Here is a 25,259-nt window from a genome sequence, read left to right on the forward strand (position 1 = left end):
ACGCTCCTAAATCCAAAATCACCATACAGAGCTGTTGGAATCATTAGAATTCTATTTCGAGGTCGTTTTCTCAAAATGTTGACCGAAGTCAAACTTGACATTTTAAAGCCAACTTAAGAAACCAAGTGTTCCGATTTCAACCCAAACACTTCCAAATCCCGAACCAACCATCCTCGCAAGTCACAATTTATTATAAGAACATTTAAGGAGTTTTATTTAGGGGAACGAGGTTCTAAAAGTCAAAACGACCGGTACATTATAACAATAATTTTTTTTTAAATAAACTAGTAATTAGATAAATTATCCTCTGACTGTAATTTTTTTTACTGCCACCTTCAAATATTACTTATCAGTCAGTTTTAAACTCAAACAGACTTACCCCCAAATTTATACACAAGAAAACTACCTACAATTCATTTTTTTTAAAATTTTAATCTAAACATAACCTTAAGTATGCTTACCGGCACCCTTAAGTATCTTCCGAGGATCGATAGTGATACTGGTACGATACCCCCAAAACTTCCTTACCCCGTACCCTTAATTACTCTTAGCTCCAGTCCCCTTAAGGAATCCTCACCTTATCGATACCGCCTCCTTACCTTGTCCCTTATGTTAGGGGCGGAGCCAGTGTTCTGGCGACGAATTCGGCGAACTCAGTAATTTTGGTTCAATCTCAGTATTTGTCTTGAACAAATCATTGATTATTTATAACTTACTAATTTATGAACCCATTAACTTAAAATTCTTAAAATTCTGAACTCATATGCTTGAAATCCCAACTTCGTCTCAGCCTTGATCGAGAATCCTCCCCTTAGGCAGCCGTATCTACACCACAGGATCTGTAATTTTTTTTTTTATTTTTTACCGCCACTTTCAATACTCCATTTTTTATCAGTCAGTTTTAAAGTTTAAACTCAAAGAGACTTTTTCCCCCCCCCCCCCTTCCTCCCCCCACCCCCGAAAAAATTTATACACACACAAAAAAGACTATATACAATTCACTGCACCGCTTTGTATATAAATTCCATAATAATAACATCTCCATAAATTTCTGTAGCCCTTCCCCTTCCATCTCTTTCGCTACCCTAGAACCTTCTTGAGACCCCTTTAAATTCCTCACTCTCTCTCTAGAATCTCTCGTTTTCTCTCTCTATATCTCTCTCTGAAGTCATATGGCTTCAGGTTCTCCTTCACAAGCCAGTCTTCTCCTTCAGAAACAACTCAAAGGTACAATTCTCTATATACCCATTTTTTGGGTTCTCTTAATTAATTGAGGTGTTTTTAATTGTTTTATTTGGTTTTTTAATTCAAAGATCCGTGCTTTTTCCTTGCAGATCTCAATAGAAACCCAGTTGATGGATTTTCAGCAGGTTTAGTTGATGAAAGTAACTTATTTGAATGGAGTGTTACAATTATTGGCCCCCAAGATACTCTATAGTGAGTCCTCTCTATAAAATAAAAAAAGGATTTTGAATTTGGGCTTACAGTTCTCTTTTTATCTCTTGAATTTGTTATTTTTGGTGTAAATTTAGGACAATTTAATCTAATGAGATTTCATGATTGATGAGTGTAATTCTATTGAGATTTCATGGTTAAAGTTAATTGGGTTCTGAACTGTTCAAGTCTACTGGAAAAGTTTGTAATTATGTGTGTGCATTTATCGGGTTTTCTAATTTCTTGGAGAAGCTATGAACTAGAATACATTAATTTTATCTGGTAAAGATAGTAGCTTTATATTGGAACATGATTGGTTGGTTGGAAAATATTGATTGATTGGTTGAAAAATTGAATCTTGGGTCCACATTTTTCCCGGTGATCAACAAGCTATAGAATGCATTTTCTTTTACAGGATAATTGTCTGAAATAAGAGTTGGGGCGGAAAGTTATTTAAACTTTAAATAAGAACCTCTTATCAGTCGATTTTGCACTTTGTATTGGAATGGAAGGATATAGCAGACTAGATTGATTGGTCGAAAAGTTGGATCTTGCATCCATCATTTTTCCGAGGATGATCGCTTCGCTCTATCAATTGCATTTTCTTTTCCTGCATACTTATTTGAAAGAAGAATGAGACGAAAAATTATTACTTGAACTCTTTTTCTAATGTCTGCATTCCCGTTTTATAAATTTTCCTCTGTTTGATGGTCCTATGACATTAGATATGCTTTCTGAACGATTTCACATGTGGTTTAGTTAAGAGTATTGATTTGACATTGTGCAATGTTAATGTATACAAATAAGTTTTGAGTATTGATTTGACATTGTGCAATGTTAATGTATACAAATAAGTTTTGTGAGGAATTCCTAACGTTGCATAATTGTTATAATTGCAGTGAAGGGGGTTTCTTTAATGCTATCATGAGTTTTCCGCAAAATTATCCCAACAGTCCTCCAACTGTTAGGTTTACCACAGAGATCTGGCATCCTAATGGTTTGTAGCGACATATCTATATTATAGGCTTAATTAAGCTGGTTGATCTTCGTTACCATCATCATTACCGATTTTAGTTTTTGATTGGTATTCCGGTGTTACATACAGTTTACTCCGACGGAAAGGTTTGCATCTCAATTCTTCACCCGCCCGGTGATGATCCAAATGGCTATGAGCTTGCCAGTGAACGTTGGTCTCCTGTCCACACGGTATGGCTACGGAAATATGCATGCAGTCTTTCCTCCTATGTTTCCTAATCTCACTCTGACTGCATGCAGGAAAATTTGTTCCCTTACCATTTCAATTTGTATACTGCAAAAAAACGTACTTATAGTGTACTTAAGGGGGTTAATGTCTGTCAAGGATTTGCTACTGTTTCAATTTGCTTCCTGACGAATAATAAGAAAAACCAAAAAACTCCTACGATCTCCCGTGGTACTAATCTTAAAGAATAATAACTAATATGCCTCAGTCTCAAACATGTTGGAATCCGCACTTCTTTCTTTAAGCTCAATTTATATCATCATCATGCCTAAATAAAATAGGAGTAATAGTCAATATATATATAGTAATAATAATAATAATACAATACCTTGTCAAAAAAGTTCTCTAATTAAAGCCTACTCCTAACTACAGTTTCACCTATATGGATCTTTTTCTTCCATTGTGCCCTATCTTTGGCGAAGTCTATATTGATTACAAGGATTTGTAGGTCTTTCGAGTCGACTTCCATCCATGTGATTTTAGGTCTACATCATCCTTTTTAACACACCTTCACTCACCATAGTTCCACACCTACGGACCGGTGCATATGTAGGGCGACGCAAGTAGCATGCATTGAGGATAAAACGAGAGAAGGTCGCAAGACATGGCTAAACCATCTCAATCGACCTTTTTTCATTTTATCCTCAATACGTGCTACTTGCACCTTCTGTGGAACACGGTCATTTTTATCTTATCAAATTTTGTATGGCCGCACATCCATCTTAGCATCTGCATCTCTACAACACTTATCTTATGGATATGTTGGACTTTAGCTGCCCAACCGTCACTACCATGTAACATTGCCGGTCTTATATGTTGGACGTAGTCTTAACTGCTGCTGAAATTCTTTTAGCAACTTTTGATTCATTGCACTACTCTTTTCTTTGTAAACGGCAATGTAAGAGCAAGATCACCCCAAGAACCTGGGATCTGGGATTCATGTTGTAGTATCTTGTGATTGTTGGCCTTCGTTTTATCATACTTCTTTTTAATACTTAACTCTCTTGAAATATCCTGGTACTTTGCGATTGAGTAGGTCGTGGAATTTCAGAATGGCCTGTGTCTTTAAGTCCTTCATCCCTTTGTCAAATGCATCAACATGTTTAATGTCTTCATTCCCAAATGCACACATGAAAAGAATGTTCCAGATTTCTTTGATAAAATCTGATGAAGCAGTGAACATACATGTTTACTCCCCCCCCCCCCCCCCCCCCCCGAAACAACAACCACAATGACGTAGTGAACAACATATGAGTGAGGAATTAAGTTTGGTCTAGAAATTGCATGAGAGTTCTTGTATAATATGATATAACTCTTGCTTATTGGCTGATCATCGCTTATATTGACACATGACTTGTTTAAGTAGGTTCTTGAGCTTCAGTAAACTAATGAGTTTAACTCATCTAATCGAAATGAAGAGGGTTTACAACACTATAGTTATTTATATACTAGCATTTCCAAAAGCAATTCTATAATGCAAAAAAGAAAAAGAAAAAATGATATTTGATTTATACCCTTTTAGTGTAAGTGGACAAATGTAGTGCTCTAGTCTTTTGTCTCCTTCTGACTGAAATAACTTTTATGCTTAGTGGGGGAGCATAAGTGTCCCGCCGGAGTTGGAGAGAAAGAGAGTTTTTAGCAGGTTTTACTGGACCTGACTATTCAAACACTTTAAAGTATACAATATACAATGTGATTCATATATAATGTGATTTGTCGTTGTTGTTGTTGCTCTTGATTGTTTGGGGCTATGTTGCTCGGACTCCTCAAAATTCCGTTGGGTGCCTGTCAGATCCTCCAAAAATAATGCATTTATGGAGGATCCGACATGGGCATGGCAATATTTTTGGAGAGTCTGAGCGACATAGGTTTGGGGGACAGCATCTTGTGTATGCTGTTTTTTTTACTTCAGCAGTGTAACTTTTATATAATCAAAATTGACTTGGAGAGTTTTCTGCAGGTGGAGAGTATAGTTTTAAGCATCATATCCATGCTTTCGAGCCCTAACGATGAGTCTCCTGCTAACGTTGAAGCTGCTGTAAGTAATCTGATTTATGAATTTCTTATCGTTGGTCTCCCATAAAGCGGGACCCACTTAATGTGGCGATATGCACCTTGGCTAATTCACATTATATCACATATTCATTTGGGATTTTTTACCTTTTTGCTTAGCAATATCCTGCAACTCTCTTTAATTGAAATGTGGTAGACTTCTCAACTTGTGGCTGTCGAACCTTAACTGAAGTTAAGGTCTGTGTAATGATAAATATCAATTAGCCGATGAATGATATTTTTGTTTTCACGTACGAACCTACAATTATTTAGATTTAACACATGTTTGCAGGATGAAAGGAGCTGATAAATAAAAATCCACGAAACATTTTGTAATTTTTTCTTTATTGTTTAAGACCATTGTTTTGTAACAGTAAGGGTGAATACACACTTGTCTGAATGTTTCTCTTGCACTTTTAAACTTTCCCTTTGTTGCTCCTCTCCTCGTTTCTTTGACACTTGTATCCGTTTCATTTGTTGTGCCTCTAATATCTCTAACGTCTCGTGTATGGTGTTTTGCAGAAGGAATGGAGGGAAAAAAGAGATGAATTCAAGAAAAGGGTCAGTCGTTGTGTAAGACGGTCACAAGAAATGTAGTAAACATGCATGTCAACCTACATTTCTGCGATTAGGCTAAAGGAATTGACGTCGATCTTTTGCCTGACTGTTTATTTATAGTTACAAATGTAGAATTTGTTCACCGTTGCAGATTCTGTGTTGTGCCTTCTGGTTCTGGTCTTGGGGTTTGGTCATTTTTACATTTTTAGTATCTTTACTTTGATGAAGGTTAATTGCCATTAAGTTAGATTTATTTATAAAAGAACTTAGTTGCTGAACGTTGTGATCTCTGGCCTCTGCCATATAAAATTTTACTATGCGACGTTCTAAATGTGTGCCAACTGAAACCCAGAAAAATAATACCAAAAAAAATACCAAGCTAAGGGTAATGAATGCAACGGGATGTGTTCTAATGTGGTAGTAGAGCAGGTAGGGAGCTGTGAAAACAGTAAGGTTGTGTACAATAGATCGGTCTTTTTTTTTTCGGACCCTGCCTAGAACAGAGCTTAGTACGTTGCCTTTTTTCATAGAGCATATGGAGAATCCAAGTATGGCTTTCTAGTTCTGCCCTTGCTTAAAATATTATGTTGACTAATGTAAAGAGTATGTAAGTGACAATAAAAGCAAATATTAAAATAATTAAACAAGAAAATATTGTACCAAAAGCTTAAAATACTTTGGGTTTAAAGTTTAAACACTTTGTAATATTCATAAAAGAAAAATGTAACGCATATCATACCTTCATTGGTTAGGACAATCAAAGAGACAAAAAAGTTTTCTTGATGTATCGTGATTAAGAATAACTTAAGATGAAAATAAACATTTTAATAACGGTGATGAACATGTGCGTATAAGACATTATGTTAAAGTTTTTTCAAAAGTCAATCGAAGTCGACGAATGTTCCACAAAGAGCAAACGAGTCAAGCAGCTGCAGCGAAGTGATAAAAAGGACAAAACAAAAGTCAACCTCAGACAAAGACGGACCCAGGATTCGGCGGTCGCTGAGGTACTATGACATTCAATATAAATTTATCACTCTTCATAAATATTGATGCGGGGCATATGTTAATATTTGACTATTATTTGAAAATATTTGTAAGTATATATAAAGTTTTTGTCTAAGTTTCTGGGTGTCGATGACCCATCAACTTATATCGTAGTTCCGCCTCTGACCTCGGATATAAATTCCTAAACATCAGGAAAGGAGCTTGCAACTAATTCACTATGAACAAACAGAGACTATAGTGAAATGGTAAATATTCCGTCATTATTACTCAGGTTCTCATATTCGAGGGCGGGTATGAAATCATCTTTGTTGGAAAGTTCTACTCAAAAATATTGAACATTTCGACACGAATTCAAATTTAGTCAGGTATCAATATAAATACCGAATCGCGAACGAAAACAAAAATAAAAAGTTACTTCAGTATGTACAAACCCCATTAAAAATAAACAAATTTACTAAAATGACCTTTATAGTACGTGTAGAAAAAATAGCATTTGAAGTTTGAACCTGGAATGTTCAAACAAAAGTGTACGTAAAAACGAAGAAACAAGAAAGAAAGAAAACACCACATACTGCAAAGCAAACCAAGCCGCCCTTCACTGATTCTACTTATATTTCATAAAATTTGGCTATGTGTATGTATATATTTTAATGGGATTTTTACCTATATGTACTACGTTAGAAACTTATTTACCCTCACTGTTTAGATTTTAACTTACTTATAAGTTGATATATAATTTACCAGTTATATACAAATTAGTATTAATGAGTATCCAATTTTATTAGGAATTGAATAGGGAATTCCTTCTTTGCTCTCTCTGATCCCCCCCTCTCTCTCTCTCCCCATCTCTCTCTCTTTCTCTTTCTCTATCAGTATTCTTATATTAATATCTTCATGTGGATTAACTAAAGAAATGACACTAATGTTAAGTGGAAAAAAAAAAGAGAGAAGATTAGTACCTAGCAAAGTTCTTGCTTCAGATCCTATGAAAACGAGGAAGTAAATAAGAAAGAAATTAGCTCTGATGAACAGAATCATTTTAGTTATCATTCTTTTAACTTTTTGGAATCAATAAACAAAATAGTACTAATTCGAAGCGAGTAGATTGAATTGGAAACTACGTTAATCCATTGAAAACTCCATTTACAGTGTAGCACCCCGAAAAATTTCGAAGCACTTAAGCGCTATTAAGAAAGTTGATGTGCGCTAATTATATTATTTTGTGTGCAGACGAGGACTATTAATATGATGGATATCAATTGGATATGATAATAATTGTACGACGTATATTATAAGTGATGTGGGGTCTAAGGAGAGCCCTAAGTCTAAGTCAAGTTGGAAATTACATGATAGACTAAAGTTCCAAATGAGTACGCACAAGATCAAACTCTGGACGAGTATATCTACATATATATAAATGGTTATGTGATGTAAAACCTATCAAATGAAAGATCTTCAAGTCTAGTTTCTAACTCTTCAAAACCGTTTGTCATTTGGACATTCCTACAGTTATGACCAAATTACCAATGGCTGGAGGAGGAACCTGCGGATGCGAAGCATCCGAGGCCGCGTCCGAAAGAGAGACTGGCAATGAAGTGCTGCCATAGCGTCCAGGTCCGCATCCGAGCTTCAAAGAGGAGTGAAGTGGGGATGCAAAGCATCCAGGTCCGCATCCGAAACCCAGAAATTTGGGCCTATAAATACAAGGTCGGGGAAGTGGAGTATTTTGTGTATTTGGGGGTTAGAGTTCTTGAAGTGGAGAGGAGATTTTGAGCTCAAATCAAGTCCAATAAACCAAGGTAGGTTGTTAATGATATTTTGGATTGATTATTACTCAATATACATGAGTTCTAACATCATTCTTACATCCAAATACTAGATTTCTTCATCAAATCCTCAAGAACACAAAAATCACCACAGTTGTAATTTTTCAAGATTGATCTACTAGAAGTAATTCTAATGCTTCAAACTCGTTTATTATGAGTAGATAGAAATATTTGAAGCATTTGTTACAAGTTTTAATGATTGAAAGATTGGATTATAAAACTCTAGTTCATGGCATGAATAGTACTTTTGAGAAAATAAGGGAGAAGATGAATGGTAATCTTGACGATGAAATTTACGTATACAATGAACCTATGGAATTATTTGTTAGCAAAAGATGGAAGTGATCAACTAAGTAATCACCCGAATTGTATATTTTATAAGTGTTGATTATGGAAGACGATAAATAGTAACTTGGTGGCAATGGACAATTGATGTAGTATCATTAATGACTCTGAATGGGTATTAAAACATAAGAATGAAGTTAAATGGTCTAGCATATAAAACTATTTGGTGATTTGAGTTGTTGGAGGCTTGTAGCCAACTTGTGAGCAATATATGGATGTTGATCAACATCTTAGGTCATATTCTGATGTAATTAGGATATCTAATTGTAGATATCGACTTGTTGGTGATGTTGAGCATTTTAATCAACATTGGAATGATGGAGGAGGATTGAAATCTTGTGAATGTTAATAAAGCGAAAGCGAGGTAATATGATTAAAACTTACTCTTCCTGAAGGATTTTCTCTAAAAGCATGTTTCGAGTTAATACTTAAGTTATTTGCAAATGTGCTTTCGTGCTTGTGGGGACAAACAAGTACGGATGTCTCCATGTACTAGAATATTATGTTGCATATATAGTGTCATGCCATTTTATAACTTTTATTTTAAATCTTGTTGGCAAAGTGACACTTAAGGTAAATGTTATGAGTTTTTTATCAAAACTTACGTATTGACAAGAGTATACATATTTGAATGCTAAAGTTAAGTTTTCATGGAAAGTATTCTTTTGAAAATTGACGAACAGAATAGCACTTGTGATATCTTTTAAAGATTGATGTTGAATTTCTAAAGGCTTTAGCATGTAAAAGCTTATTTATTTAAATTTCGTTCAAAGGATTTAGATTTTCTATAAATGCTATGATTTGATAAAAATAAATCATTTGAGGCTACTATGCTATGGATCTATTTTGAAGTATCAAATATTTTGGGAGTTACTTGTGTTCACCGAAATTGACTTCGGATATATCGTGTTCGTTGTCATAAAATTACACGTGTCGGTGTACGCGTAGATGGCCACTTTGTGGTATAGACAATGGTAGAGTGCTCTCCCTCGAGAAAGTACTATTTTGTGCTATTATTAACGTGGCTGAGTCGATTCGTACGGCACTACGATGAGACGACCTGAGCAAGTAGGGTATATGATACTTGCCGTTAGGTACATAACCTACTTAACCTTCTTGTGTCGGTGATGGTATAGTACTCCCAGTGAAAGGTAAGGATGATTTTCTTATGTTTAGGCCTAAGGAGCCGAAAGTGATTTCGATGACTTAAAGCAAATGGAATGATTTTGTACGATTTTATCCAAAATCTTGGATTGATGTAAATATTTTAAAAGTTTATATTGTGGGTTATATCTCACTTGGTTGTTATTTAAAATAACAATGGTCGTGAATTGATAAATTTTTTTATCGTTTTATATCAAATAATGGTGCATTGTGTTTATAAAGTTTGTCCCAATAACTTAAGTAGAGAGAGCCTATGACACTTATTGAGTACCGTTGTGGTGTACTCAGCCCTTAGCCCCTGCCCTTAAGGGGCCCCCTCCAGGGCCTTGCTTACTTTACATGTTTCAGGATGATGTATGATACGTGGCATGCGATCAGGCTAGGATGACTCTCTTTTCGAGGTATTATGAAGCACCACTTTTATTTTATGGTAGCTATCATGTTCTTCCTTATTTTATTTTGTTGGAATTACTCCAACCGTTAGTTATATTCTTTGGTATATAGACTCCATAGATAGTTGTGAAAGGTTGTAATAACGGGGTTGTACACGACATACATGAAAGTATATTTATTTTACTTAGTCTCATTGTTATTATCATGAAAGTCATCATGTGTGATTTTGAATTGGAAAATATTTTATCATTTAACTTGAAAATGTATATGATTTTCAAGGAGCTTCCGTAGTTATATTAGGTTTTCATGCATATGATTTGGGTGCATCACATGGTTTGGTTCGCTCGGATCGGGTAGTGTGCCGGGTGCCGGTCACGTGGATTTTGGGTCGTGACAGACTGCCATTAAAATGCTTCAAAACTTTGAATACAAAAATGAAATTTCATGAAATTATTTTTTGTTTGGATTGGGTGTTGTTGCAAATGATTGGGAATATCCGTTGGAGTTTATATCTCAAATTTGAAATAATTTGGTGAAGATTCGAGGTGATTTTGGTTAAAATTTTAAATTGAAACTTGAAAAAGAAGACATGAACAAATTGTATATATTTTGTATGTCGAATGTAGAAACGGTATATAAAATATCTACAACTTACATAATTGTATATATAATTGTATATAAATTGTATGTAATTGTAGTTTTTGACCGGATTATGTACAAAAAATGTGTATTTATATTGTAGATAAATTATAGATTTTGACCGAATTTATATATATTTTATAAAAAACTTTTGTTACTTTATGTAAATATAAAAACTTAGACAAAATCGGGTAAATAAGTTTAAAATCTTGTATATATATATAAAAAAGTCCCTATATTAATACGGGTAAATCATAAGTGTAAATACTAAATACGAAGTCAATATAGATATATATAAAGACCTTAAGTTTTATACATACTGGGTACCGACAATTCAAAGAACTTTTATATTTTTGCACACTTTGTCATGTTATAAGTATACTAATCTTTCAAGTTGCCGTATGGAGATTCACCTATTGTAATAGTTCAACTTGGCTTAGTAATGCATAATTAAAAAAGTTATAGTCGCTGAATAGAATATAAACTTATATCTCATATATCTTATTTTTAGTCCAATAAATCAAACATATACTGATAGAACATATCTCTTTTTTCCTACTAAATATATCTACTGACAAAATATATCTACTAAATAATTTTGTTATGATTTAATTTCGTATTACAATCCCTACATTATAATCTAATATATGTTATTGAAAAAACAAACAACCCCAGTATTAATGGTAATATTCCGCAAGTTTTTTTCTTTTTTTTTGAAAGAGAGTCAAAGCAACAAAAAAAAAATTAGCTAACAATTAAGTGAGGGAATGAAACTCCAACGACATCTCTCCCTAACACGCGAAGACATACTAGTATAAGACAAAAACTCATCTCATTTAAAACGAGACTCTTGCCTAAAGACAAAATTAGTTAACCCATGTTACCGAATTAGTAAAAGGTAACGAATAATGCATCTAAGTTTTACACCGAATTATGTAATTAAATATTAAGGGGTCGTTTGGTTACAACGATTAGGGAAGTTATGCTAGTATAAAATTTGAGATTTTACCTTGTGCATCACAGAACTAAACCAAACAAACGACACCTAAGGGGCCGTTTAGTTGGGAATTAAGTTATCCCGGGATTAGTAATTCTGGAATTAGTTATACCACCCTCCCATAGGAAAAAAAAATATTATAATCCCAATATAACTAATTCGGGATCAGTTATACCACTATTTTATCTCAAACCAAACATAGGCTCATCTGAAATTCAATTACAAAATTAATTTTCTTATATCCCTATTACCAAACCAGCACTCATAGTTCAAAATTAAAGTGAAATTTTTACAGGCAATATTCCTCTTGTTCTGTTATCCCTTTTGTCACCTTCCTTACAATTTCCTTTCTATCTTTTTACAGACATATTCCTCTCTTTTTCTCTGTCTTTCTATCCTTTCGTGGGAATCATCTCATTTCCCGTGACTACAAACTCCCAACTCGTAACCCTACTCCTCCATTGAAACACAACATTTAAAGCTTCTAACTTTCCCATTTCTTCCTGTTATTTATCAATGCACCGTTATTTCGCTGTCTCTGGCTAGAGAGAAAAGAAAAAAGATGATGAGGTCACCTCAGGTACGAAACGGCGTCGTTGATACGCCGTCGCCGTCACACTTTCACTCCACCGTGTCCGTACACAAGCTCCGGCGTTTTAACATTTTGATTATCGTCTTCCGATTTGCTTCCTTCTGCTTCTCGCTTGCCTCCGCTATCTTCATGTTTACGAATTCTCGCCGCGGCGGCTCCGATTTTCCTCAGTGGCACCACTTCGACGCCTTCAGGTAACTACAAAGCCTTTTGATAATACGACGTCGTTTTTGATCGCCGGAGTTGAAAATCGATGCATTTTTCGTTCGATTAAACGGGAAATTGAAATCGGACAGAAAAGCAAAATATTAAAACGCGACGATTTTTTAACACTCCAGAGTAGGAATTTGATGGATTGTTTGCTGAAAATTTTGAAATGCTGATAAAATGACGTCGTTTCAGTATTTCGTTGTTCAAATTTGCTGGTATTTTTATAGTTTATATTATTATTTTATTTTTGCTTTTAATAAACTCTTTTCAATCGGTTGAACGGCTTGTTGAAATTATTATAGATTTTAAAAAGAAAACTGATAAAACGCGGCGATCTTAGCACTCTGAAGTCTGAAGCTGAAAATTGATGGGATTTTAGCTGAAAATTTTGAAATACTGATAAAATGGCGTCATTTTATTACTCCGGAGCTCAAATTTGCTGATTTTTTAACTTTTTATTTCAGTTTTGTTTTTAGTAAACTCTTTTCACTCCATTGAACGGCAAATTGAAATCATAATATATCTTATAAACAAACTGATAAAGCGCGACGATTTTAGTACTCTGGAGCTGAAAATTGACGGAATTTTTGCTGAAAATTTTGAAATACTGATTAAATGGCGTCGTTTCCGTTTTTAGTACTCTGGAATTCAAATTTGCTGGGATATTTTTTTTAAAAAAACTTTTAGTAAAAGCTTTTATTTTATGTAAAGGTTTGTGGCTGTTGCCGGTGGAATTGTTGCATTATATTCACTGTTCGAAGTAGGAGCATCCGTTTGGGAGATTTCAAGAGGCGTCACTGTGTTCCCTGAAGCGCTCCAAGTTTGGTTCGATTTCGGCCACGACCAGGTTCATAAAGTCACTTCATTTTAATCCGTTCAAATTCACTTTATTTAAAAGTTGGACTGCTTTGAACTAAGTAGAATTTTTGAAGAAAAAAGAGTCGTATTTGGAGTTAAGTTAAAAATTAGTATTTATAATTTAAAATTATATTTGGACAAGCACTTTATTTGAAAAAAATATTAGCAATTTTGTGAACGGGTTTTTCTGGAATTTTTCGAAAAACTCATTTTAGCTCATCTGGTTCAGCCTATTTCAATCCGAATAATTTTTGGGCGATTAACTCGGTCATTTTGACCCGATTGAAGTCGACTCAATTCGCACATTTGACACCTCTAATGTTGTCTTCAATCATTTTTTGCCTAGGTTTTTGCGTACCTATTACTATCGGCGGATTCGGCCGGAACATCGTTGGCTCGGACGTTGAGGGATATGGACACGTGTAAGGTCAACAATGCATTCTGCGTGCAATCTGATATCTCAATAGCCTTTGGATTCGCCGGGTTTATGTTCTTGGGTTTTTCTTCTCTCTTGTCGGGTTTCCGGGTTGTAAGTTTTATTATCAATGGCTCTCGATTTCATGTGTAAGATAGAGGGGGTTACAAGGTTGGGGTGGTGGAGAAAATTAAAGAAAAATGTAAAATAAATTCATTTTTTTTAAATTAATTTCCCCCCTTTACATTGATATATTTGCTTGTTAATCTTTGAGTAAAATGTAAACTTATTCTTTTCTCCTTATCAAGAAAACTATTATAGGAGTATCGTTTTTGTAATGGTAATAGGAGACAATTATGTTAATAGTGTTGGCTTCTAAGGATGTGGCCTAATGACCCATAACGTTGGTTTAAATACCAAAAACAAAAAACAAAAAATCTCCACGATTTCATCTTACCTATCTAAATCTTAGTTGATTAAAAATACAATGGAATATACTCAAACTAACCCTGACACTACTCTTACAAAAGATGTACGTATAGTGTTGGTAATTACAAAAGATGAGTAAATAAAAGAGAAAATTCGAATGGTCGTCCTATATTAAATATGGGTCGGATCGGATAATTTATTTTTTTTGCACTACTCATTTTCGACACGATCCACCAGTTTGCCACCCCTAGTTGTTAGGTAGGGAAAGGCTTTGCTATGTAGGATAACCAAACTCTAATTACAATCCAGTAATTGTTTAAAGAAGAAAAGCTGTTCTCTAACGAGTATCCCTTCTTTTAAGACCTAAACAATACAAAACAAAAAATGTAGGCAATCAAACAAAACAATTACTAGAAATATTGCTATTCGGATTGAAGAGCTGTTCCTTAACAAAGTTAATCTTGCTCTTTTTCTTTAGCCCTTCAACTGTTTAAACACATTTCCTCTAGATCTCAGGGGACCAAAGTAAAAACTTACTGCTAAACATAATTTTGCATCTTCAAGTTTTAACACTCTAGGTACAGACTCAACTATCACCACAATTTCTTCATATTTTCATTAGACTAAGTGCTGTGAGATTCACAAATTGGGAGAGGCAAGTAAAAGCTCGACTCGACGAGACCAGGAAAAAACTGTATGCTTGGCATCAGTTAGTTGCTTGAGTACTTAGGATCAGCCGCTACATAATGATAAGCAATAACAAAGACGAAAATTAAGATGCCAATGAAGTTGGCAAAGAATCCCAAATCTTGATCATCCATTATCTGCAAGAGCAAATTGAAGCGCCAACAGTTAGGACAAAATGAAAACTATTACATTCAGTTACACAAGTTAGATCTACAACAGCTTTGCAATGCCAAGGGACATAATTCCCTCCAAAACCACAAGAAAGCAAGTGTGCTAAAGAAAATAGTTTATTTCCAGCAATAACCTTTTACTTTTCATCGGTCTCTGCATCTTTTCATGGTAACCATGTAAAGTGACTAAAATATTATCATGAAAAAATCGACATTCAATTCTTTTTGGATCCAGAGTATTGGTATAGCACAAAACTATAAGAACTTCAACCTATGTCTGTGCAAACTGGACTATATCTTTTTATTTCTCTTTTGAGGACAAGCACTTAGGGAAATAACATCTTTCTTATTATTTAGTGCAAAATGGATTTGAACAAGCAAAGATACCTTTCTTACTCCTATGCAACATAGTTATTTTATCTTATTTGTTCAAAAATGAGTTCACTTGATTTGTTTTTACACCCTACTTTCATTGTTTGGGGGGGGGGGGGGGTCATCTCGCTGTTGTGCATATTCTCTGTTAAACTGACCCTTGGCTCAGGCAGTGATCTCATTGCTCTCAGCCTCTCACTATGTATATTCAATGCGCTGATGAGAATACAAGTTACTGATTATCACAGAGGATTAACAAGCCAAATTATTTTACTCCTCACTGATCAATGACAATTTTAGAATTATCCGATTTCTGGCATGAGTTATGAACTTATGATACTACCTTTCCTTTTTGAAAAGAATTAAGAAACACAACCCCAGGGTATTGGTCCTCCTTTTTTTTTTTTTTTGAACAAGGTATTGGTCCTCCTCCTTAGCACTAGAGCAAAGCCTCACTGGCCAAGTTAGATACCTATATGCACAGCGTTCCTTTACACGTGTTGACAATCTAAAACCACTATGATACCTTAAAAGTCTGTGTCTCGACATACCTAATGCATCTACTACAGTCAGGCATCAATCCTACTGCCACAACCTAACACTTCTCTAGAGAATGCTTAAATTAAATTCGTAAACATAACATCACGGTGAACACCCACCGAAATATGTACTTCCTTAAAATATTAAGGTGAAGTTCTTCCTATTCCTTTAGTTACACTTTACACACCAATGATCAATCACAATTTAGAGTTATCCATTTCCGCAAAAGGTCTACCGGAAATAGCCTCTCGGCCTTTTTGAAGGTAGGGGTAAGGTCTGCTTATACACTACTCTCTCCAGACCCCCACGTGTGGGATTACATTGAGTTTGTTGTTGTTGTTGTTGCCAATTCCACAAAAGAGTTATGAACTACCTCTTTTTTCAATAATTAAGAACCACAACATCCTGGTAGCGGTCTTTCTTTTTACCACTAGAGCAAAGCTCCGTTAGCCAAGTTAGGTACCTATCACGAATACAGCATTAACTTGTTTAGCTCAAAAAGCTAAAGTTTTACAAGCGCTCCTTACGCTTGCTGACAATCAAAAACCACTTCAATACCTTAAAATTTTGTGTCTCAATGTACCTAATAGCTAATGCATCTACCACAGTTAGCCATCAATCCAACTGTTACAACCTAACATTTCTATAAAGAATGCTTAATCAAACCTAACATCAGATTTTCAAGTACTTCCCCTAGATTGGTAAAGGGAGACTTTTGCTAAACAAACTCCCAAAACCAATGCAATGGAAGGAAAAAAAAGGAAAAATTAAACTCATATTAACTCCACAAACATCTCTTGTGCGGAGGCAAAAGTTTATAGGAATAAAACCATCAATCGTCTTCGGAAACAGCCTCTCTACCTCCACAGGGTAGGGGTAAGGTCTTCGTACACACTACCTTCCCCATACGCCACTTATGGGATTATATTGGCTATGTTGTTGTTGTTGTAAAACTATCAATCAAGTGAAAACCAGCCTGCATTTACAATAGAAATATCTTTGGTGGCATAATTTGCCCATAATCCAGTAAAATGCCCAATCAAATAGGGGTTTCCACGTGGCATTCTGTCTAAAATAGGGGTAAAATTCATCGATATTATAACGGTAGGGTCTCAATTAGCCAGATTGTGAAACGGAGGGTATAAATAAATAATTTTTGATAGTAGAAGGATATATTTGACCCTTTGCCGAAACAAAAATTACTGAGCAGTTGCACCAAGTTCATAACTATTGAGCATATGCAGTGGAGGCAGATATTAATGCCTCCCAAACCGATCACCTCAACCTTTTTTTTTTTGGGGGGGGGGGGGGGAGGGGGAGGGGGGACAACGGTGGGGTCCGAGCAAGCTTGTGCGCCTCTCGACTATTCCACCGATACGTGTTACCTCCCACCAGCAGATATTGGGTAACATATGTGAAGAATCGACTAGTATTTTTCGTTTCTGCTCGGATTTAAATCATGGTCTTCAGGTTGCACCCTGGTCACCTCAGGCTTATATCCCAGTAGAAACAAATAAAACTTCCATTGGATTAATTCTATCAAGAAAATCCATTTGATTAAGCAATTACCAAATCCAAACACAAAATATGAAACCAACAAAACAAAGGTGCAAAAACAAAGGCAGTGATCACAGTGGGATTCGAACCCACGACCTTTAGATTCGGAGTCTAACGCGATATCCACTCCGCTATGTGATCACATTGTTACCAACTTCTCCAATTTTCCTTCATTTATTTATGTTCGACATTTCTACTATCATCGAAAGCGACAAAGGAAGATCAGAAATGGGTACCACTTTCACCGATCGAAATTCAAAACCCCATTTTCTGAAGAAACAAACAAAATCAAAATGAATGGAAAAACGACTCCAGAAATAACAGACAACAAAATTCAGATCTGTATATATTCACATGAATACACAGTCATAGAAGTATATATTCACATGAATACACAGTCATAGAAGTGTAAACATCAAACAACTGTGTGTGTGTGTGTGTGTAAAAATTGATCAGATGGAGATCTGTACCTTTGTTTGAATACGACGTCGAATGAGATCAACCTTCTGTTCGGACAGAGAGAAAAAAGGAGTAAAAGTACGTTTTGGGGGGTTGAGGACAGTAATGTGATTTACTTAGGTTAAAGAAGAGGTAAACAGAATCAAATCAGATCTCATTACGTTTTAAGTTTGGGAAAAACTTGGGCTGCTTATCAGGCGGATTGGGCGGTTATATACTCTTAACGGTTTAGCTTATCGGTTATCGACTTTTAAATATATTAATCCGCTAGCCATATATCGGGCGAATTGGTATCGGTTTAGCTCTTATCGGGCGGTTTATCGAATTGTTTGTTGATCGCTATGACTCAAAATAAAATTCCTAAGAAGAGAGCTAAATAGAAGAAATAGAGAGATGTGTATTCCAACGTATTTCCCAGTAGAATCATCTCTGGGGATGAGCCTATTAATAACTTATAACTATCATAAGAAATAGAAGAGAACACTGGGTATAATAAATGATAATCAAAATTATCTAATAGTAACTAAATGGAATAGTAAATTATAACTAAATGTGTAATAGTAAATTAGTAATAGAGAATAGAGATAGAGTACTGGAAGTGGAAGAATGGTTTTTGATTATTTAATATATATATATATATGGATAAAAATAATTATTTTATATATATATATATATATATATTCTTAACGGGTTAATGGATTATCCGTTAAGAAAATTGAATAATCCGCCCCCAAACCGATAAGTCGTTAATAAAAAAGTTCAATCCGTTCCCCGTCCGCTAAACCGATACCAATAAGCCATTAAGCTTCGGTTTTGAATACCCCTAGGAAAAACATACATAAATGTGGCTGCTGGGATTCGAGCCCATGTCTCCACGGCCACAACGTGGAATTCTCACCACTAAACTACAGCCACTTTATGCAACATGATAAACAAATAATCAATTATTTTGTGCAAACAAAATAGATTTTGACAAAGATGTAGAAAACAAATTCTCCAAAAATACACTTAAAAAGCATAGAAATATTTTTCAAGATATTCTTTTTTGTTCAATAGATGACTAATAAGTTTTCTATTTTTTAGTTTTTATTTTTGTGAAGACAATACTTCTTGTCTACCTAGTTGCGATTATCTAAATAAATTTAGCTTAACAAAAATAAAATTGATATTGTGTTGATTTTTTTTCTTTTTGGCATGACAACAATCGGTTCGGCAAGATTAAACTTACTTGTTAAGTGTTCATAATAACTCCCTACAATTTCTTCAATTATATTTATTTGATTTAAGAAATATTTATTTTCTAGAACTTGTGCATTGTTTTATTGCTGTTAAAGAAAAGACAGGAATATGATAAGCAGTTAGATGTAATTTGGCTTTTTAATCATTTTGGATCTGTGTAATTTTTTTGGTTATAACTTTTTACAAGAAATATTTAGGATTAAGATTATTGGTGAAACTATCTGTTAGTTTTGATGGGTAAATTTTATTCCGTCCACTAATAATAAGGACATTATTTGCGAGCAAATTCAAACGGGGACAGTGAGTACAAGATAAATATTTTGCTTATATAAAATAAATAAATAAATGCATATTAAAATAAAGGCGAAAAATATAAGTGTTCCCTTTAAGTCGTCCTCAACCATCAACTAAACATCTCAACTCAGCCCATGGCTAAATAAAATATTAATTATTTAATGTGATTTAAACAATAATTACGTGCAAATAATTATCAAAAAATCCTTCAAAATAAAGATGAAATACGATTAAAAACATATGTGTGTAGCGAAGCATTGGCAATTTAGCTAGCGTTTGGCCATAGATTCCCAAATTTATTCTGAAAAATCGGATTTGGGTGAAGTTTGGTTTGAAAATGAAAATGTGTTTGGACATCTGTTTTGGGTGAAGTTTAGTTTGGAAAAACATGAAACATGACTTATACCTACAAGTTCTAAAAACTATCACAAATACCCAACAGTACCATTATCAATAACATTCATTATATTATTGCAAACCATAGTCGTGAACATAAATAAATTTGATACAAAATTATCATTCTTATAATGAACTACATGATACACTATCAGATAACCGAGAAGACGAAGCAACATCGTTACAAAATAATAAATTGTGGGCTCTTTTATAAAATACAAAGTTTTGAGCAATTTTAAAAAAATATAATAATGATATTTTGGATTGAGCTGGTTTTGGAATTTGGCCAAAATATTGGCAAAATCTATAGTCAAATATGTGTTTGTCAAATAAAATCCAAATTTATTTTGACAAAATCTATGGCCAAACGGATCCTTAATTTCACTCCTCCTAAAATCATATGGAATTTGGTCCCAAAGCAGTCTTGACTCTTGATGTGCTCCTTTTGAAAAGCATCATAACCAACACTTTTAACAAGAATGGTTGCCAAAAAAAATTGTATTTGTTAGCAAAAAAATATATAAAATATATATATATATATATATATATATATATATATAAAAAAAATGAAGAAGTTATGGGAATAATTCAGGATTTGTAAATGATCGAAAGACATTGATGTATTTATGTAAAATTGAAAAACTTTTCTTTCTTAGTGTTTGATTGAATTTATTTTTGCAAAAAATTGATAAGATTTTTTAAAATTTCTGAAATGTTATAAAATAAAGACAATAAAGTAAAGACAAGTATAGAGAGAAACTAATATATTATTCAAACATCAAACTTATGTACATAATGAACTAAATTCTCCTCTATTTATAAAAGAAAGGAAGTTGTTGTGTAAGCTGCTACTGCAAGCTGCTTGTAAGTTGTTGCTGCAAGCTGCTGTGTAAGTTGCTTGTGAGCTGTTGTGTAAGCTGGTTGTAAGCCGCTACTCTAAGTTGTTGTGCCAGATATAGATAATTTTTTATCATAGATAATTTTTGTCCATAACAGAGTACCGAAAGGATAAGCTTCTTCAGGAGGCTTATTTCCAATAGAGTACTAAATAGATAAACATATTTACGGCGGAGTCTTATATGAATAAACTTCTTCAGGAAGCTTATTTACAACGGAGTACTAAATGAACTAATATAATATATTCATAACACTCCCCCTGGTATGTTCATTAAAAGATAATGTGGCTCGTTAAAACCTTACTAGGAAAAACCCCATGGAAAAAAATCCTAGTGAAGGAAAAAGAGTACACATATTTAGTAATACGCATTGCTAGCTGCCTCATTAAAAACCTTATAAGGAAAATCCTGTTGGAAAAAATCTTAATAAGAAAAAAAGAGTACATCGCGTATTTTACTCTCCCTGATGAAAACTTTGTTTCAAATATTTAAGTGTCTGCATTCCAATCTTGTATATCATCTTCTCAAAAGTTGAAGTTGGTAAAGATTTGGTGAATAAATTTGTCGGATTGTCACTTGAACGGATTTGTTGCAAATCAATGTCACCATTTTTTTGAAGATCGTGTGTGTAAAATAATTTTGGTGAAATGTGCTTCATTCTATCTCATTTTATAAATCCTCCCTTCATTTGGGCTATGCATGCAACATTGTCTTCGTATAAAATTGTGGGTCTTTTCTCACATTCCAAACCACATTTTTCTCGAATAAAATAAATTATTGATCTCAACCATACACATTCCCTACTTGGTTCATGAATAACTATTATTTCAGCATGATTTGAAGAAGTAGCAACAATAGATTGCTTTGTGGAGATCTATCATATGATAGTACCTCCACATGTAAATACATACCCAGTTTGAGATCTAGCTTTATGAGGATCAGATAAATAACTTGTATCTGCATAACCAACAAGATATGCACTATCTTTGTTAGCATAAAACAAACTCATATCAAGAGTTCCCTTTAAATATCGCAATATATGTTTAATCTCGTTCCAATGTCTCCGTGTAGGAGAAGAATTATATCTTGCAAGTAAATTAATAGAAAATGCTATGTCGTGCCTTGTAGCATTAGCAAGATACATTAGTGCACCAATTGCACTGAGATAGGGTACTTCGGGACCAAGGAGTTCCTCATCCTCTTCTGGAGGTCGGAACAAATCTCTATTCACTTCAAGTGATTGAACAACCATTAGTGTACTCAATGGGTGCGCTTTGTCCATGTAAAAGCGTTTTAATACCCTTTCTGTATAGGCAGATTGATGGATAAAGATCTCGTCTGCTAAATGTTCAATTTGCAGACCAAGACAAAGTTTTATCTTTCCAAGATTTTTCATCTCAAATTCTTTCTTAAAATATTCAATTGCCTTTTGGAGCTCTTCTAGAGTTACAACAAGATTTATGTCATCAACATAAACAGCAAGTATAACAAATTTTGAAGCCATTTTCTTTATAAAAATACATGGACAAATAACATCATTTATGTAACCCTCTTTCAGTAAATATTCACTGAGGCAATTATACCACATGCGCCCAGATTGTTTTAAACCGTACAAAGATCTTTGTAATCTGATTGAGTATATTTTTCGAGTTTTTGAATATGCTTCAGGCATTTTAAATCCTTCAGGATTTTTCATGTAAATCTCATTATCAATTGACCCGTACAGATAAGATGTAACCACATCCATTAGATGTATTTCAAGCCTTTCACGTAAGGCTAAACTGATGAGATATCGAAATATTATGGCATACATAACGGGTGAATATGTTTCTTCATAATCGACTCTAGGTCGTTGTGAGAATCCTTGTGCAACAAGGCGAGCCTTGTATCTTTCAAATTCATTTTTATCATTTCTTTTTCGCACAAAAACCCATTTATGACCAACTGGCTTTATATCAACAGGTGTTTGGACTACTGGTCCAAAGACCTCTCTTTTAGCAAGTGACTTCAATTCCAATTTAATTAATTCTTGCCATTTTGGCCAATCAGATCTTTGTCGACATTCTTCGACAGATCGGGGTTCAAAATCATCACTATCTTGCATAATGTTAAGTGCAACATTATAATCAAAAATATTATCCACCACTATTTCAGATCGATTTAAATTAATCCCATCACCAGTAGAACTTATTAAAAGTTTTTCGCTCACTTGAGTCTCGGGTTCATTGATTTCTTCATGAATCTCAGAACTAATCAAATCTTGGGTCTCTGTAGGAGACCCCTTCATAATATCATTTTGATCATTTGTCGATTTTATTTTTCTAGGATTTCGATCCTTAGAACCCAAAGGCCTACCACGCTTCGGGCATGCTTTAGGTTCACTAGCTCTCATGCTAGTAGGTGGTCCTACTGGGACATCAATTCGGATAGGAACATTCTCTGCAGAGATATGTGAATTAGTTATCCTTTTCAAATTAGTAAATACGTCTGGCATTTGATTTGCTATATTTTGTAAATGGATGATCTTCTGGACTTCTTGATTACATATAGCCTATAGGGGTACGTGGATCAAAGTGAGATAATGATGAAACTTTTCACACAATTTCTCTTTTGATTTTTTTTTTCTCTCCCCCTAATTGTGGAAAATTTATTTCATCAAATTGACAATCTGCAAATCGAGCAGTAAATAAATCTCTCGTCAATGGTTCAAGATAGCGAATAATAGAAGATGATTCAAACCCAATATATATTCCTAACCTTCTTTGGGGACCCATCTTATTGCGTTGTGGTAGTGCTACTGGCACATATACATCACATCCAAAAATTCGTAGTTGGAAAATATTTAGTTCATGACCAAAAACTAATTATGACGGAGAATATTTATTATAATGTGTCGGTCTGAGACGGATAAGTGATGTTGCGTGCAAGATAGCATGGCCCCAAACAGTAATGGGCAATTTTGTTTTCATAAGTAGTGGTCTTGCTATCAATTGAAGTCGTTTAATAAATGACTCTGCAAGGCCATTTTGAGTATGAACATAAGCTACATGATATTCAACTTTCATCCCAACTGATAGACAGTAATTATCAAAAGCTTGAGATAAGAATTCTCCAGCATTATCAAGGCGAATAGCCTTTATAGGATAATCTGGGAATTGTGCGCTTAATCGAATTATTTGGGCTAATAACTTTGCAAATGCCAGGTTGCGAGATAATAGTAGGCACACATGAGACCATCTTGAAGATGCATCTATTAGGACCATAAAATATCTAAACAGCCCACTTGGTGGGTGAATAGGTCCACATATATCCCCATGTATACGTTCTAAAAAGGCAGGGGACTCAATGCCAACCTTCATTGGTGATGGTCTAGTGATCATTTTGCCTTGATAACAAGCATCACAAGAAAATTCATCATTTGTAAGAATCTTCAGGTTCTATAATGGATGCCCACTCGAATTTTCAGTAATTCGTCTCATCATTATTGATCCAGGATGGCCCAAACGGCCATGCCAAAGCATAAAAGTATTTAAATCAGTAAACTTCCAGTTTAGGATAGAGTGTGGTTCAACTGTACTAATCTTTGAATAGTATAAGCCACAAGATAAAGTTGGTAACTTTTCTACAATGCATTTCTGTCCAGAAATATTCTTTGTAATACTAATAATCGGCTTAATGTATGCATATTTTGATATATACCGCCTCACATTTTGCTCATGTCTCGACGATTTGAGATGTTTAATATGATTATTTGTGCTAAATTTTGGTATTTCTATGTGTAGGGATCATTCGGATGCAATTTGGGACGAAATGGCGCGAATTGGAGCAAAATCGGGACAAAAAGACAAAAAGAGAAATTTGAGGGCCACAGACAGTGTGGGGCACTGGCTGTGGCGCAATTTACAGCAGCCAAAATATTTGAGTGCCAGGGCCAGCGCCCCACGCTGCCCTGGACGCTCAAGACGGGAAAGTGTCCTTTTTCGACTAGGACTCGGTTATTTCGACCCCTAGACGCCTCCAACTAATATAAAAGCCAACCTAAACCTATTTTTGAAGGAGAGGATGTTTTGAGAGAAAAAACACAAGCACAGAGCCGCCGTGGAGGCTGGAATTCATCAAGTTCTATCTTTCTCTTACCAAACTTAGTAATTTTTATGTTTCTTTGTATGATTTATTGTTTGGATACCATGTCTATGTGGAGCTAAACTTCACGTTCTAGGGTTGTGGTTCTTTCATGACTATTGTTATTCGGATATTGATTTTGCCTTCTTGATTTATCATATTAGTTTATTTATTCAATCTTGCGCTTAATTATTTAATTGCTTGATCACCAATTGAATACTATCTACGAATCTAGAATTGAACTCGAAAGTGGAAATTCTATATTGCATATAGGATTGAGTAGAGCAAGTTCTTGAACTCGGGCATCGGGGAACAGATTCGTGGTTAGGATAGACATATGCCTAAT

General features: G+C 34.6%; 2 protein-coding genes, 1 long non-coding RNA gene and 2 other non-coding genes across 5 annotated transcripts; 2 read left to right on the forward strand and 3 right to left on the reverse strand.

The window, feature by feature from the left end:
- Positions 1 to 1,019: 1,019 nt before the first annotated feature.
- LOC104087630 (ubiquitin-conjugating enzyme E2 7-like) lies at positions 1,020 to 5,583 on the forward strand. The gene is made up of 6 exons (XM_009592161.4): positions 1,020 to 1,227; positions 1,335 to 1,437; positions 2,334 to 2,431; positions 2,540 to 2,640; positions 4,656 to 4,733; positions 5,270 to 5,583. Exons 1-6 carry the CDS (start codon positions 1,173 to 1,175, stop codon positions 5,342 to 5,344), a joined length of 510 nt encoding a protein of 169 aa, XP_009590456.1. The 5' UTR covers positions 1,020 to 1,172; the 3' UTR covers positions 5,345 to 5,583.
- A 6,514-nt stretch (positions 5,584 to 12,097) lies between these two features.
- Positions 12,098 to 14,075, forward strand: LOC104087629 (CASP-like protein 4C2). The gene is made up of 3 exons (XM_009592160.4): positions 12,098 to 12,463; positions 13,191 to 13,326; positions 13,684 to 14,075. The coding sequence occupies exons 1-3, from the start codon at positions 12,240 to 12,242 to the stop codon at positions 13,903 to 13,905; spliced, it is 582 nt and encodes a 193-aa protein (XP_009590455.1). The 5' UTR covers positions 12,098 to 12,239; the 3' UTR covers positions 13,906 to 14,075.
- A 493-nt stretch (positions 14,076 to 14,568) lies between these two features.
- On the reverse strand, positions 14,569 to 18,392 carry LOC104087628 (uncharacterized). Its single transcript, XR_684326.4, has 2 exons — positions 17,978 to 18,392; positions 14,569 to 15,005 (listed from the first exon to the last, which is right to left on the reverse strand). It is a non-coding gene; the product is annotated as an uncharacterized lncRNA (long non-coding RNA).
- Positions 17,576 to 17,648, reverse strand: TRNAR-CCG (transfer RNA arginine (anticodon CCG)). Its single transcript has one exon. It is a non-coding gene; the product is annotated as a tRNA-Arg (tRNA).
- A 417-nt stretch (positions 18,393 to 18,809) lies between the features above and the next one.
- On the reverse strand, positions 18,810 to 18,881 carry TRNAH-GUG (transfer RNA histidin (anticodon GUG)). Its single transcript has one exon. It is a non-coding gene; the product is annotated as a tRNA-His (tRNA).
- Positions 18,882 to 25,259: the final 6,378 nt, after the last annotated feature.

This window comes from Nicotiana tomentosiformis, chromosome 4 (assembly GCF_000390325.3).
Source record: "Nicotiana tomentosiformis chromosome 4, ASM39032v3, whole genome shotgun sequence".
NCBI classification, from domain to species: Eukaryota; Viridiplantae; Streptophyta; class Magnoliopsida; order Solanales; family Solanaceae; genus Nicotiana; species Nicotiana tomentosiformis.

Excerpts from the sequence above, each read along its gene's own strand:
- LOC104087629 (XM_009592160.4), top strand. The coding sequence starts at position 12,240 with ATGATGAGGTCACCTCAGGTACGAAACGGCGTCGTTGATACGCCGTCG. Across the intron at positions 12,464-13,190 it reads CACCACTTCGACGCCTTCAG|GTTTGTGGCTGTTGCCGGTG; the intron begins GTAACTACAAAG and ends TTTTATGTAAAG. Across the intron at positions 13,327-13,683 it reads TCGATTTCGGCCACGACCAG|GTTTTTGCGTACCTATTACT; the intron begins GTTCATAAAGTC and ends TTTTTTGCCTAG.
- LOC104087630 (XM_009592161.4), top strand. The coding sequence starts at position 1,173 with ATGGCTTCAGGTTCTCCTTCACAAGCCAGTCTTCTCCTTCAGAAACAA. Across the intron at positions 2,432-2,539 it reads AGAGATCTGGCATCCTAATG|TTTACTCCGACGGAAAGGTT; the intron begins GTTTGTAGCGAC and ends TGTTACATACAG. Across the intron at positions 2,641-4,655 it reads GTTGGTCTCCTGTCCACACG|GTGGAGAGTATAGTTTTAAG; the intron begins GTATGGCTACGG and ends AGTTTTCTGCAG.